Genomic DNA, 17,247 nt, shown 5'->3' on the forward strand with positions numbered 1-17,247 from the left:
TTGTATAGTCAAATAGTGAATGCAGTGTCCGTGGCTCTTGTCCTGGTCCCTCAGTTCTACGTCATGGGAAGGTAACTAGGACACAGGCGATGGCATCGAGCCGAAGAGCTCATGGGTCATTTGTACAAAAGGGAACGGGGCATTAATCATTCAGTCCTCTCTGTTTGAAGGCCAACATCCTCAAGATACTGCAGGCAGCCTCTTCTCAACAACTTATCTGCCTCAATCGCCTTGTCCTTCATAGCTTCAGGTAAATCACATCACATCAGACACATTTAAAAAAACACATGCATGACATACAAGCAAAAAAGAGATTAATATGGACATAACTTCCACTCTTTCAATAGGTTTTTCTGTAGTATTCACATTGATAGACCCAGTTCCTCAGAGCTTGTGGGCCTCGTATCATGTGTTTGGGCTGCTGACATGTGGACAAGGACTCTGCACCGCCATCCTGACTCTGACAGCAGCCGCATGTGTAAGAAAATGACTGAAGTGTTCATCATTAGGTTACGTAGAGAAACTGCAGCATCCAAACAATCTACATGTATATTCACAGGCCAGAACCACCCCGGAGCTGTACTACATGTCACTTTTTCTAACTGCTGCTTCTATTTTCAGTACAGGTGAAGTACATTTCTGATGAATTATAGAAAACTCTTCGTACACTGTCTTTTCATGTCAAAAGGAGTAACACCTGCCTGTGTCTGTTCAGGTGTGGTCATGGTGAGAGGAGGCCTCTGGTTGACTAACAGGAAGCTTGAGACGGACCCGAGCAGAAACAATGAGCAATCGAGCGGTCCAGCTGCCACACGCTGAAAACGGATACTCCACACATTAACATTTCATGTGGTTTCCATGCCACCAGCAGCTGGTAACTTAAAACCATGAGAAAGTGACTTAATCCTTCTCAAGTTTTAACGCTCACTTCAGAAATACATCACACAGCAGGTGGTTCTCTCTATTGTTAAAAGTTGTTTGCTTTTTATTTGTTGGACATTTGTTTCATGTACTTTTACTAGGGATTAATCAATAGTCACAGTGAGTGAAACAAGATGTACTTTTCAGTGTATAACAATTATTACAGAACTGAAGGAGAGGTTTATCTCACTGGAAAATAAAGCTACATTAAACAAATTATAGCAAGACAATTCAAAGGAAATGCGTTGAATTTAAATCAGTTTGTAACTTTCACAAAATTGAAAATGATATAAAATCTAAATTACAACACGTGAAGCTCACCTTACAGTGCAGAGTGAAAATATTTAGTAGATGTAATGACTGTAAATAACAGACAACTTTCAAATTGTTCATCAGCTGAAATAATGCTCATCACGATGGATCAAACAAAGGCACAGTAACATGACTGCTGAAAGTGGAACTTTAATCTAAAGAAGGTATATAAATCAACACTATGATTGGAATAAAGCTGCTCTTGGTTGGATTACATGTATAAAAAGATTACAGGTATTTTATTTTCCACATTGGTTTTACAGGGGAAAGTGAACGGCTCAGGAATGTGCCGTTTTATTAATGAAGCAGCCAATATTTGGAATTACCAGAAGCATTTCTATAATGTATATTAATAATAAATATACCAATATCATATTGTGAACGGGACGGGACCAGTCTCACAGTGTTTTCTAACTCACTGATGAAATTTCCTGCCGGTCACTGCCACGCAACAATAGAAAACATACAATCGAGAAGTGTGAATTACAAAGTAACAGCATATCTGTGAATTCACAAAATCACCTGAGATCATACAAACACCCTGGATTATAAGCAAAGAATCGTTGTTTGTCAGAATTGTTTTTTGGCACCAGATATTCAGTGCTACATACCCTGTACTCTGTGAATGATGATAGTGATGTATTGGTCTTGATATTCACTCATCTCATCCATAATTAGGCATTGATAAACTATGTTTTTTTTAAAGTCTGCATATACATTGATTTCACACACACACACACACACACACACACACACACACACACACACACACACACACACACACACACACACACACACACAGAGAGAAATATTTGAACAATCCTCCGGTAAGAGAGAGAGTTGCAAAAGTTGTTTTTAACTCATTAACTACAGATTGCAAATACTCAACATTCCTGCCAGAAACCTGATGGCATAATGTAAAAAAATACAGTCGTAATGAAAGCGCTAAGGTGGGTAATGTATTCTAGACACTCTTTTTATTGTATTCGTTGAAATTCTTCCCAACAGAAATCAATAAATCCTATGACACATCTATATCTGGCAGGACTGTAATCAGCCTATCTGCACATTCGGCCCCTGCACTCATTGGGCATCACCCGAGTCTTTCACAAGCTGCTAGGCTGACAGCCATGAGTACTACCAATAGGTGGTTGGTTACATTCATTATGTTTTGGAGAGAGGTTTGAAGGGAATTATTGTTAATAAGCTAAAACATGTAAACCCACTGATCCTTCCGACTCGTAAAAAAAAGAAGGTCTAATTGTAATGTAATTCCTAACCTAAAAGTGCATCATAGTCTATGTACCAAACAAGTCTTCCATCCGCAGGCTTCACCCCGGTGACCGGCCACTTGTCTGGGTTGTCCTTCACGCGGCTCAGCTGGGTGATCAGTTCGTGCTTGCCTTTGCCCATCACTAAAAGAGCCACTTTACGAGCTCGGTTAATGGCACTGAAAGTGAGGCTCATGCGTTGGTGAGGCTTGACGGGGCTCTCCGTCAGGGCAACCAGACTCTCCCCAAGTTCATCCGCTTTAGTACCAGGGAACAGAGAGGCTGTGTGTCTGTCATATCCAACTCCCAGCAGTACAAAGTGGAAGCTGGAGCCATTAACCAACTTGTTGATCTCTTTCTCATACAGCAGCGCTCCTCCATCCTCCTCCACACATAGACGATGGTTGAGCTGCACTGGCATGGGGTGGATGTTGTAATAGGGTACCCTCACATGTTGCAGTAGATGGTCATGCAGGCTGTGGAAGTTAGACTCCGGGTCAGTTAGCGGCGCGCATCGCTCGTCCACCATCCACACGTGGGTGTAGCTCCAGGGGAAGGAGAAGTGGTGCAGGGACAACCTGTGGAACAGAGCGAGAGGAGTGGACCCACCAGAGAATGCTAGATGGAAAACACCGCCCTCACGCACAGCTGCCTCCGCTGCTTCCTGAATGTCCACAGCCAGCCTCTCCACCAGCTCCTCAGCCCAGGCCGACACCATGTCGTCGCTACGGAATTTGCCTTGCATTACTTGGAAACTGTTTGTTAACGTGCCACCCATCTGATCAGGGCTGATTATCACCACCTCAGTGTTGTAGCCAATCTCTTTACCGTTCACACGGATGTCCAGCAGGTCTCTGTTGTCGGCTCCCCCGGGGTAAATGCGCGGATAAGAGCTGGCTAGGCTATCGAGTAGTGGTGTCCATAAGCCCCAGGAGGCCAGCAGGTTTTCAGCACTAATGAAACTATTTTTACGTCCAGCAAAAATGTGAGAAATAAGTTCTGAATAGGCTTCCTTCTGCTCGTTTGGAGTTTGCACATAATAGTCTGAAATAGGTAAACCTAGAATGTTGACATCTGTATGCTCGGTCACTTCCTTCCAGTCACCGTCCATCAAAACTGGCTTGAATAAATTCTTACTCACAAGAATTGCTGGATATTGAAGGCTGCCATGCCCAAAGTAGAACACTATTTGTTTGGGCTTGCAGTGGACGGCATTGGGGTTCTGAAGACAAAAGATGTCATTCTTGAAAAGTATGCGTGCATATCCCACCCGTTCATCTAACATCTTCCCTGAGATCAAAAGAATTGGCACACCTTCATACTGGGCATCATCAAGGTGTGCCAACACAGCTGAAAGGGACAAAAAAACAGGATAACTTATTTGAAGAACCATATTTGTTGTATAGCAAGTGTTTTAAACAGTAAATACGTAAAATCATGACGATTAAAAAGAAAAAACGGTCACCTGCAAATGTTGGTGTGAGACTGACATGATCTTTCGTCTTATTCATCTCCTCCTGGACTGTTGTTTGGTATGCTTGGTACTGGCCGACCACAGCTTGATTCTTTCTCAAAGGCAGCATGGAACTGAAGATCTGCAGCTTGTTTCGGAGGACTTCTTCACTGCTGCTCAGATTCATGGGAAGCCTCATCGTCAACAGGGTCATGACCTCCGTCAGGTGGTTCTGTAGCACATCCCTGATAACCCCGTATTGGTCATAGAAGGGAATACGACCTTGAGGAACGACAAGAGGACACGATTATATTTAAGGAATTCTTGATACTTTTTCACGTCTCAAAAGACTTAATTACAACATTATTAATGCAATTTTTTTAATTACCTTTAACATCAAGGCTCTCTTTCATTATGATCTCCACCCTCTCGATGTGGTGCTTGTTCCAGATGGGATCCAGAAACTTCTTGTTCTCTTTTCTGAATGGAAGTATCTTTGCAACAACCTTTTCACAGAAAAACATAGCATGAGTTCAAACATCTCGATTACAGACTCACGGGTGAAAGAGACACACTGTAAGATGTTCTTACCTGCTTCCCCAAGTAGTGGTCAATTCTGTACATTTCTTCATCCTTCAAGGAGCTACCGAGCTGAGCTGCAAGAACCTGAGCACTCCGGAAGTCGTGTCCGAAAGGTTTCTCGAGCACAACTCTCAGCCACGCCTCGCTGGTTGGCCGACAACTATTATTGATCTTATCAGCAACATCTGCATATGCAAAGGCCGGTAGTGAGAGGTAGAACAGCCGGCCTGCCTCTGTTATTCCCTCTTGTTGAAGCTCTCGCTCAATGTGCTTGGCCAGATCCTGGTAGTCCTCTCGGGTCTTCAGCTGCCGATACTGTGCGAGCCGCAGGAACTGCTCTTTCAGCAGAGCACAGCGCTCCTGTGACACAGCCTTCGGGCAGGACACCGCCTTTAGGATCTCAAAGAGGACCGGTGTGGCCGCGTCTGCAGGCGACAGTCCTCCGCCATAGAAGGAAAAGGTCTTTCCACTTCTGGCCTGGTTAACGTACAGCTCGAAGAAGCCCTGCCACAGGTACTTCTTTGCCAGGTCACCTGTGCCTCCCACTATTACCACTGAAACATGGCCGCTTCTCTGTGCCTCGGCTCGGTCCTCGCTATGTCCCTCCTGGGCACACAGAGTGACCAGAAGCAGGAGCACAGTCACAAACATGCTCCGGTCCGAACCGTTTAAACTCCTGTTTTATGAACACAGCCATGAGAGATGTTACATGTAGGCAAATATCTAGCAACACTAAGCAATCTAGACATCATATCATATCTGATGGTATTTTCTGGATTATTTATATTATCAATAAGGTTAGAAAATAGTGAAAAATGCCCATTATAATTTCCGAGAGCCCAATGTGATGTTATCCAAAGTCTTTGTCTGACAAAACCCAAAGTTTACTATTACACGTGACCAAGAAAAGAGGCAATCCATCACAATCAAGACGCTAGAAAGCACATCTTTTGTATTTGTGAAATATTTACTAATCACTATCCTCTTGATCAACTCATTAAATAAAGAGCACATTTTTCAGCTCTAAATGTTTGAGATGAAAAGCAATTTGAACATGAAGGTTGCCCCCTTGATCTTATTAATACCACACTGCAGAAAAGCTACAAGTGAGATACAAATTCACACTTTCATCAACGCACACATGCAATAGATACTGCTGAACTTCTTATGTAATGTCAAGCATCCATAAACATATCACAATTAAAAGTCACACTACAAAGGTCACATGAATTTAAAAGTCACATTTCAACATCTAACAGTCAATACAGACATCATCTTAACACTATGAATGTAAAGCAATACAACCTTTGAAATACACTGGAACTTACTCAAATCTCCACAGACAAATAGATAAGCATTAAATTAATTCGCCCCGTCTCTCTCTCTTTCTCTCTGTCTTCTCCAGCTCCTTTGAAGTCGCTTGAGAGCTGATGATGTGGTGCAGTTAAAATGTTGTGAGCGTAATGATCAGTGGATCCTGGTATACTGGTGGAGCGAGGGTGTAGACTTTGCACTTTGCTCAGGGGCATTGAGCTCACTGTACAACCCCTAAGCTGCTGACAGAGGGCTGGGACAACCAACTCTTGATGATTCTGAAAATACTGAACCTGACCTAAAATAATAGTAATTTAGAAGAAGAGGAAGGCTACATAAATATATAAACAAAACAAACTTGAAAACATTAAAAAGGCATGTCCACAAAATGTCTTCTTGTTCTATATCGAGAGAGCACCAGGCCTTTAGGCATAAACAGACTTGTTTACTTGATGTGTGAATTTGGCGGGATTCCCATTTAAACCATTTCTTGAAATGTTAGTCTGTGAAAGCGCAAAACTGATCAGGGAATGATGCAGCTGCGATAAGTCCTTCAAATATGGAAGCCTCATTCCCATCAGAAACAATGAGGTAAAAATACTTATGGTAAAGTCACAATTTTGATTGACGGTACTTGTATTGAACTCTACTCACCACAATGTGGAAAACAAAGACACACCAACACACATTTCAAATCTCCAATCTCGATAGATAATAGATAATATGTCTTCATAACTGCAGGCATTTGTCAGATAAAAAAAACAGACCCTAAATGTGAGGAATCTAAGTTTATGTAAGTACACATGCTGCTTTCATTTTGCAGCTATGTAGCATTATAGAGCTACTGTTAAAGCCAAGGCCTACATGTTATTTTACCCCCCTTCTGAAAAAACTGAACATTGTGCACGTTGAACAGACTACCCACAGTATGAAGCTCATTTTATGACTTAATGCAACATCTGGAATTCCCGTGTTCCACAATTTTGTTTGCAGTGGCAATGCAAACAGCAAAGGCCACCTCACTGCTTCAACAACAGCTGAAATTAAGGTATTTACTTTGTCAAGGACTACTGCAGTCAAATATACTTTCTTCTTCACAACTTGCCTCTCATGAGGATTAACAACATACACAAGTTACTAAATAAAAAATGTGTAAAAACCCACTTGGTTTTCATTACTCTCTACATTGCTCTTTTTAAACCACACAAGACATGTAGTCTTCACTTTGTCTCTATTGGCTTCGAGGCTATTACTTTTCTGCTCATTACCACGCCGGAATCAATTAAGTGGTATATCATCGGAAAAGACACTATCTTCATTCAGCTTTGCATTTCTGTGCAGCTGGTCCAACAACCCATGATTCCCTAACAGACACGCTCCACATTGACTCATCAGTACATCAAACTTGCCATAAAGAATGAGCAAAAAGGGTATCTTCCCTTCTCCTGAAGTGGTTATCACACATGATCCTTCAACTAACCGACACGCATTCTTGCATTCTCAGAATGTATTCTGGGGAATTTTTAATAAATATTCCTCTAAAGAGATGCCCCATTAACCACTGAAGAAAGCCCTGCAGCAATATGGCTGCCTGCCTCCTGTTTGAATCTTTGTGGCAACATTTGTCACACCTAAATGTGAAAAATTTAAATAGCAGCCTTCTGTCAGAGATATGTAAACTATTCAGTCATTATCATGAAGGAAATAGGGAGCCTTTTCAACAGCCCTGCTTTGTGACTAATATTTAAGTAATTTGCCTAAAATAACCGACAATCTGTAGCCGTCAATCTATTGAATTTGGAACATGGTTTAGCAAAATGATGTGCAGTATTATCCTTGTGAATGATAAAAGCCATTCAAAAGATACTTTCTGTCACAAAGTGAAGATTAAAAGAACTTAATTTGGCTGTGATCAGCGCCTTGTGCTTTCATGCAAATCAAGCTGAAATAAAATTAAACCTCAAGAGTCCGTTAAACTCAACACATGAAAAACACGGTGAAGACATGCAAATGTGGCCAATGTTCAAATTGATAACCCTGAAAGACAGCGCATATAGCTTCCTGTAGCTTCAGTTCATTGTGAATATTGTACTTATTAGACGTAAATCACAGACATGAACCACGGATTAAAGCCAAAACTCAATGAACAAGGGAGGTCATTGAACAACATAGGACAGTTTTATACTCATTTACCGTATCCAGCTGTAAATGATTCCCTCTTTTCAATTTAGGTCAAAAAGTGTGTCTCTATTCCATCCACCAAACAAAGATGGGAACTTTATATACTGTAGCCTTTGAAAAAAAAAATTACACATTCAGATTTTTCTGAAGCATAGAAAAGGGGTATAGAATTGTATTTTGTGAAATAAATTAAGATTTGTTTTAAACACATTTTCTAACATTGCTATATTTGGATTACATGTGAAAATACAATTTTGTTTTGGCCAGCTATTCCAGTTTAAAATATTAATTAATTTTAAGCGACAAACTGATTTTATGAGCCCAAAAGGTTTTGCTCCATTTCCCCACAAATCATGTGCCTTTAAGAGAACATAGCAGCTTAAATAAACGTATGCAAGGGTTGTCACACACACACACACACACACACACACACACACACACACACACACACACACACACACACGCACACACGCACACACGCACACACACACGCACGCACGCATGCCCAATTCCAAACCATCACCCTACACCCCCTCCTACCCACTTCCACTCTGTTTGCACATACACGTGGAGGGTCTGCCATATTATCCCAAACCAGCAGGGAGTGGAAGTGGGTTTTTAAAACCACCAACAGCTAGTCTATGGCTCAATCCCAATGCCCACACTCAGACTTTGAGGCGTACTCCTGCAAAGTCTGTGAGGGTTTAGGACCGCCCCCGTTTCAAATCCTCCTGCTTAAAGGCTCTGTCTCAGTCATTTCGAGACATTTATGCAAACTGTCTGCAAGTCTGCATTCCTGCCGACTTTGCCATATGGACGTACCAACAACTCATAGCGTTGTGATGTTAAACACTGGATAACCAGAACAGGAATCCTGGTGGTGTAAATATTTTTTTTTCAAATATTTTCGGGACATATTGTGCATTTTTTTATATTTAATATTGCTTTACCTGTGTAGAAATGCTGATGTAGCGGAACAAATTCCCCCTGCGGGATTAACAAAGTAACTATCTATCTAAATAAAGAGTATGGCATATTCTATTTACACAGAGCCATTCACAGTAAGGATTTAGGATGGTACCTAAAAACACATGAAATCAAAGGAACCCAAGCAGAGACTATATACACCTGGTTTGTTCATCGACCATTTCTTTAAATGTTACTTACTGAAGTTGTTTTGACAAATATGAGAAAATAGATAATTTTACATTTCCCTCTCATCTGGTAAGGCGAAAGCCTGGACGTAAAATAAACACCTACAATTGGACATAATATGTTTCAGTGTTAACTAGGAAAAATGCTGTCCCATTGGTATTTACACCATTTCAAGGCCTCGCCGACTCTCACACTCAACCATTCACCAGGGGACGTCAGTAAATCCCTCAGTGTTCAGGGATTAAGGCTTTAGGGGGGACATTGGGATTGGGCCTACATCGCTTGCTGACCATGCAACGCATTTTTGTGTTCAGCGTGGAACAAGCTCTATAGAAATGGTTCAATGAGATAACCTGAACAAACATTTAGTCATAAATTGCTCAAACTATGACAGGCATTTCATATTGTCACACAGACGATAAGAATTTCAAGATGACATTGTATTTAGAATAAAATACTCTCATGTCTCGTCTAAAAACAGTAGATGTGTTCATTCAATTGTTACAACAACATATATTTATAATTTGTTACACCTGTTAGCAGCTATAACTCCAATATCTTCAATTACATCTTGTGCAATACTGATTTAACAGTGTAATAATCTAACTGTGCACTATGCATTTATTTACGCGTATAAATAAACAAGAATATTTGTTAATTAACTAATATTCTTGTTTATTTATACTATTATTGTAGATTTACACACTCAATCATTGTTCCCATGTTTGGCAAAAGATAGATAAATACTGTATATATTGTAATGTACATAATTTACATATTTCTTTTTCATATGAATTGTTGTTGTATATTGTAGTATAATGCAAATATTTTAGGTACTTATTTCTAAATCATATTTTATTATAATTTCTCTAATTCTCCACATTTACATTATAGAATGTGAGCAACCATAACGTAACTCAATTTGCCCCGGGGATCAAAAAGGTATTTACGAATCCAATATTATTTTAAATTTCTTTCTTGCCGAAGTTTGCCGCTGTATTAATCCCACTTTACACTTTAAAGAAGATTGCTTTATTAAGATGTGAGTGCGACTACAGACGGAGTTGTGAGTGGGAGGGATTACGGGCTCCCTGTGAATCGTTTCCACGTGCTCAGGTAAACCCCGTATCCCCGAAAGGAGACCACGTTTGTTTTCCTTTACGACCGGTCGAAAAACAAGACGGCAGGAATCAAAAGTAACTATAACGTTAGAAACGTAGCGAACGTTCCAACCCGCTCTTTCCGGGTGAACGTGGCGTTAAATTAGCGTAGTCACGTTACGGTGATATCCGAGTATAAAAAGCGAATGTATTACTAAACGTTACACGTCATGCCCCCCCCCCCGATGTTGTTTACGTCACAGTACACACACCGACAGATGAAGGTCGATATGTATCCAACGATTCCACCTGCTAGTTCACGTTAGCTGTCAAACTTCACTTCCGTTACGTTGCAAACAGAGAATGCTCCGCAATCTTTTTTCTTAAATGTGCGACAGCAGTTACACCGGAACTGCTGATGAGACCCAACTTTCGAGAACCACATGTAACATCAGCTGACCGACTGCGTAAAGAGGGAATTGAATACGAACCTGCCCCGTGGTGGGAAGGAAGATGGTACAACATCAAAAACGCTTCCTGGACCAGTCACGTGACACGGTCCCGCTGCTTATACCTTATGTACCGCAGGCTGCAGAAAGAGGTTATGGATTTGTATTATAGAAGACTCGGTTCTACAATAGCGTGCTTTAAGATGGATGCATTTTAAAATTGAAGGACTGGAGAAAGAGTGGTTTCCGTTAACTTCAGCTGCAGAAAATAGTGCTTCTAGTCTCTCATCAGCAAGAATGCATCACCAGCGGGACCTATAGGCGCAAGGTTAAGAGGAGGGAATCTCACAAATCTAAATTTTGCAATCGTCAGTCTTGAAAATGATTATACAAGGGGAAACATATATAAGTAAAAAAAGAAAAAAAAGCTGGATTTCTGGACAGAAGATGCTGTGGAGATAAGCCAATACAACGCTGTACAGGTGGTTATATGATATAGGTCAAAACACTGACTATAAGTCTAACCCTAACCCTAGATTGATAATTGTATTTATTGTAGATATTAGTTCAATTATGTATTGATATTAATAACATTGGGCATTGTATGGATTTAAAGTGATGGGCCAAAGGTATGGATGGGGCCCTCAATGTACACGAGTCCCCTCAATGAGTCCCCTCGCCCTTTCATCCTGTCTTTCTCTGCAACGTTTTAAAGTCTATAGTTCTACTTGCAGCGAATATCTGAGTAATTTAAGTCAAGCAATATAAGAAAATGCAAATTGTAAAAGTAAAAACATTTCTCACAGTAAAATAAACTTTTATTTTAGTGATGGAGTCCAAATGCTCTTTTCACATCTTAAAACAGGTTAAGAGTATTAGATTATGAAACGTCATTACACTTACTTATGTCAGCTGTAGTTAGTGTCCCTGGCTGCTGTCACTTGGGGGCAGCTGCAGACCACAGTGTATTATCCACACAAGAGGGACCTCTGTTGGTGTCTGTGTGGTATAACTGCTTTCTACTTGAGTCATTGACTTTCAAAGTCTGAAGCTCATCAATCAAATCCATTAGCTCTAAATGCTCCATCTCCAACTGAAAAATAACAGCTGTCCTCTGCGATTTCAACAAGCTGCCGTAGACGTCCTACACCCAACGTCTCCAATTTTTTTTTAAAGGAATACAAAATCTGAATAACACAAACTGCTGACTTTGAGTGAATAAACATTTAGCTTCTGTTTGCTCTGCATTGTCCAGCTGTCCCATGTAATCACTCCCTAAGAGCAGACCTCAAACAAAGCAGGTGCCCTTTTGGCCAAATAATGATCCAATTGTTGTTGTTGACCACACTGCCAGTCGCCCTTTCTGGTCCTCCCTTTTCCTCTTCTGAACAGTTGGTCTTTACAGCACATACCTAGATTCAGCAGCTCCATGATCCCATCTAACACACATAATGTATTGTAGCTGCTGAATTTAGACTTTACATTTAACTTTACATTAAATTTTACCAATACGTTTGTATTGGTAAACTTTGTACCACCACAAATTGTGAGTTATTCTCTTGTTTTTTATCCCATCTGAGTGTTTTTGTGTTGTTTGGATGCACATTTTAAAAGAGAAAAATTAGAATTTAGCGGCGCAGTAGGTTGTAAAAACAATTTTACTAGTTCCATTTTGCAGCTATTCTGGAGCTATCAATAGTATTTTTATTATTCTTCAACAGTTTCCATAGACAAGAATGGACTTTTAATCTAAATGTCTATACAAAGAAATCCTTAAAGGTCTCAGAAAAATATTTTTTCATACAGGCGGTTAGGAATTAACTTTAACAACTTAACACATTCTAACGTGGGCTACACCCAAACACACACACACACGCACACAACACACACACACCACTACCTTAAAAACAGCTGTAATGCCTGTGATCACATGCTGTATAGCCCTCCCAAGTTGGCTGGCCACTGTGAAATGTAAACAGTAAACAGGATGGAGCATTCTGTATGCGTGTGTGCGCTTGTTTGAGTGTGTGTCACAGACTCTGTGTGCGTGTGTGTGTGTGGAGAAGAGGGGTTGGCTGCTAAGAGAGAATGAGCCCATGCAGAGCGTGCTAGCCCAGCTGTCACTGCTATAACTTCAGACTTGAGAGACCACAGGACGCAAGCTGGAGGGCCACTGTGTGTGTGAGTGTGTGTGTGTGTGTGTGTGTGTGTGTGTGTGTGTGTGTGTGTGTGTGTGTGTGTGTGTGTCCGTGTGTGTGTTGTCGGCCCAGCCCCCCTAGGCATTCCCCTCAGCCCCTGGCTTCCTTCCTCCCCTTTGTTAAGCCTGCGAGGCAGACTTCGTCAAGCTGAGCACACAAACAAATGCATATGAATGTGTGCTGTCATCTTTATTAGGCCCCTTTACCAACACCCATTACATTTAACACGGCTCTTTACTGAAGGAGATTTCACTTTCAGTCATGCCCTTGTCCCCCCACTCTTACTTGTCAGACGAGGAGGATTATAGTGACCTCAGTCTGGGATGAGTTGAATACACAACCTGTTACACACTAATAGGACTATAATAATGAGCAATGAACAAAGGAGGATTTTTTTTCATGGTTGTTTATGGGTGATTATTTGATATGTGATTTTAAAGGCAACGGTAATTAGAGGTGGTTTTATATTTCAAAGGTGCGATAATCTTTCTTTGGATTCTCACAAAAATATCTGTCTTTACCTGCAGCGTTCACTGCTCTTTGATACGGTCAGTGCCAAATCAGGTAGTGATGACTGATCCGGGCGAAGCCACAAATAGACTGATCTCATGTGTATGACTAATGCTCTGTGTTTTAAACCACATTCTCACATTTCGTCTCCTCATAAGACAAAAACTTGTCGGAGCCTGTTCTCTCTTTTGTTTCTGAACGCTATACCGCACACAATGTAACCCACATAGACCATAGACACCCACCCCAAATTCCAGTGAAGAGAGGTAGTGTTTTTCAGAGGTGGCATGTGGAGCTTTTAAAATGAGATGACTGAGGATATGGAAGGGAAAAAACTAAACAATGCACGGGCCTTTTCAGTCCAGACAAAAAGAGCGCAGAATGAAGAAGCTTCCACAACATCCATCCTGTTTGTTAGAAACATAAAAGGATGGTGGTTTGGATTAGTGTAATTATTAGAGCACACTATTGTTGGCAGATACTTTACAATATGTGCTCTCATGGTTTTGATTCAGTTTTGGTGAGGGACTTTATGCACCTGTATTAAAGTAGCAGAAATTAGTGACTTTAAAACCTTTTTCTGTTGAAGTGTATTTGTGTGTAGCATCAGAATCAGAACCGTTTATTGCCAAGTATGTTTCACATACAAGGAATTTGTCATGGCGGGTGGTGCATAACATTAGACAATCAACAACAATCAACACAGTGCAAGAAATAGAAACATATTAAACATATTACATTTACCATATCAGTATCGTTTCATATTGTGTCAATACAAGTACAGTAGTGTCGTGGTTTTTGAGCGGAGATATCCTGTGTTTTTGTGGTCACATCTGATTGTTTTTGCCTTGGGTGATTTTTGTGTTATCGTAAAGATTACACATTCCTTTGTAGGTTGCAAAGTCCTGAATCATAGGCTCATAAAAAACTTAAAACCAACAGGATTATCTAAAAAATGTGAATGTCTCCTTTAGCCTCGTTCCAGACATCTGAATCAGGGCACGTGTCTGATTTCTTCTGTGATTCAAATCCAGCCTGATTATCAGACTAAAATTCATCAAGACTGCTTTCTTTAAGGCTACATTGTTATCACAGCAAAGTAGAAAGCTATTTATTGTTTGATAGCAAGCAGACTTTTAAATACTATTATTTATTTAAAAATAAAGATATTGCTAAATTGAAAATACATCAAATTATGCATCACATACAATATATATATTATTATATTATTTAAATATAATGTACACATGCACTGTTAGCTGAGGTGAAAAGTAACTGTACATTTACTCAAGTACTATACTTCAATATAACTCTAAGGTACTTTAATATATTGTTTTTTCCCCCACTGTCTTTATTTAACAGTTACACTTACAAGTTCCTTTTCAGGTTAAACATTTTCATTTAATGTAGAAAATGTGATGGGATTTTTGCTATTGGTTATTGTGTGGCATTGCTATTTTACTTGAGTAAATAAGCTGAGGACTTCTCCCACTACTGATGGTTATGCTGTAGTCATCAAAATGTGTAAACAAAAATGTTAATTCATCATTTTTTAACAAGGGTTTTGATGGGGCCTCACTGAGATGATGGAATGGTGGAAAACAGTAGGTGTATTTTCTGTTGGCAGTACAACAAAACCTCCCTGGTGTTTTTCAATAGTGTTCCACCTCTCTGTTTGCTGATACCACGAGGCGTGTAAGGAAAGCAGGGGGTGTGAGGAGAGCAGGGTCTGAATGACATGGCGTTGCTGCTCCGGCCTGCTATTCACTGACCCACAAAATGCCGACCCAGCCCCCAGTGTGAAGTACTTTTGTGTTGTCATCACCCTCAGAAGCCGGGGACCAGAAAGGGAGGGGTGGGGGTTGTTCGGGCACCCGGGGGGCTCAGCGCTGATGTGAGGCCGCAGTCTGCTCTCCAGCAGCACGCATGCACTGTTAGATGGATAAAAAGAAGCCTGTGTTGTAATGAAATCATTTGCATACTTGTGTGTTAGAGAGGGTGTTAACCTTTGACACCTTTGAGAACTGGATGACAACAGAAACCACTTCTCACAGTCTAAGCATTAACACACTCGAAAATAACACCTTAGCGTACCTCAGTGTGTATCAAAACTATTGAAGACAGGAGGGAAAGGGCTGCTTGAGTGCTTAAAATGGAAGTTTTCTTCAAGTGGCCGTTCACACTCAAAACAAAGTGTGTCGGATCATTTGAAGGTGAGGGATGTCTATATCGTAGAGCAAGGTGTTAGGTCTTCGTGGGATTGAAAAACCGATCACATTTCCTTCCCTCAGGAAAGACATGCAACTGATATTTAGTTTCTAAAAAGAGCTTCAGGGTGAAACAAGTTATACCTGAAGGAAAACAAACACATTCAATCTCCTTATGAGAATAGAGGCTGATCTTTACTTGCAGACCAGTATTTAATAAGAAGGAATCCGTTTTCTTCTTTTCCTCTTCTGTTGGATATATGTATCATGTTAAACTGCATTTTGTGTTTAAGCAATTAGAGTATTTGTCATTTGAAGGTCAGAAAGCCATAATTCAGCCCTCACTTAACTTGTTAATCTATTATTTCACCATCAACGTTCACTCTGTCTGTTGTATGATTAATGTCCGTGTATGTTAGCGTCGGACAAGACAATGTCCGCCTCTTCAGTTGTTTTTTGGGGGGGTCTTTGTCAGGGTGGCCGGCTGTGCTTGGCTCTCAAATCGAGGGGCTCTACTCTCCAAGTACACGGCGCTTCACAGAGAAGACTTGACTCTGAAATTCCTCCAGATAAGAGTTGCTAGGTGATTCTATTGTCAGATTTTCTTTGTGTTCACATATTCATACCCAAATTGTAAGGTTCTTTATGAGGAGCGTCTCATTAGTAGTCATATATTCATACCAGACCACCCCCTCCCACTTGACCCCTTCTTTACCAGTCGTGGGAAAGACAAGTCCTGGACGAGATGTGGAGGATTCAGGCAATTACGTGGAAGACGGTCAAAAAAGATTGTCCAGCTTTAACACTCTTTCATTTTGAAAGGCTAGCCCAAACGTGTTTGTACTGTATTACTGACACTTATTGTTTGAAACATTTAGCCCACTGCCACAATGTAATATCCTAGCACAGATAAAAGATCTAAGAAGGTTTTTAAATAAACACCAAGTGCAAACGTGTTTAAGCATGGACTAGCATGGACAGCCATGCTATGGTACAGCTTGGTGCTCTATCTTTAATTAAAGTCCCACACTATGTGCAAGACGCTAAAGCTACAGCTCATGCTAAGAAACTCAACGAAAGACTAAAATGAAAAAAGAAGCACAAAAAAGTGTCTGCTTTGTTTAAAAAATGTTTAAAGCTCAGCCTTTAATAATGGAACTGAGTATTGCCCCACATTCTCCTCTACCATGATACAAATACTAATAAACAAAAATAAATAAATCATAAAACAATATAAAGAAACTGCATAAAATATCAATAGATTTATTCACCTTGACAAAATTATATTTAAAATGCTTAAAATATTTTAATAACAACCAAGTTCAGAAATATTGTTGTATTGGAAGTAATTATAATTACTCAATTACTGTACAATTGTATGCACTTATACTTGAATATTTCCATATTGCAGTAATTTATACTCAATTAAGGGGTCTAAACACTGAGTAAATATAGTTAATTAATTAATTTTGATTAATTTGCATGATACAAACTTTTGATTGCATTGTGTCGATACTAGAGTGCAGATTTACTTTTATAATGGTTAACATTGGGTATTTCTACTTTCACCATCACGCATCATGCTTGACAAACT

The 17,247-nt window shown here is 40.2% G+C and overlaps 1 protein-coding gene across 1 annotated transcript; it reads right to left on the reverse strand.

Annotated features, from left to right (window-relative positions):
- Positions 1 to 1,816: 1,816 nt before the first annotated feature.
- h6pd (hexose-6-phosphate dehydrogenase (glucose 1-dehydrogenase)) lies at positions 1,817 to 5,190 on the reverse strand (the record flags this gene model as incomplete). The annotated part of the gene is made up of 4 exons (XM_079218060.1): positions 1,817 to 3,854; positions 3,970 to 4,239; positions 4,346 to 4,463; positions 4,549 to 5,190. 4 exons carry the CDS (start codon positions 5,188 to 5,190, stop codon positions 2,509 to 2,511), a joined length of 2,376 nt encoding a protein of 791 aa, XP_079074186.1. The 3' UTR covers positions 1,817 to 2,508.
- Positions 5,191 to 17,247: the final 12,057 nt, after the last annotated feature.

This window comes from Taurulus bubalis, assembly GCF_910589615.1.
Source record: "Taurulus bubalis genome assembly, chromosome: 5".
NCBI lineage: Eukaryota > Metazoa > Chordata > Actinopteri > Perciformes > Cottidae > Taurulus > Taurulus bubalis.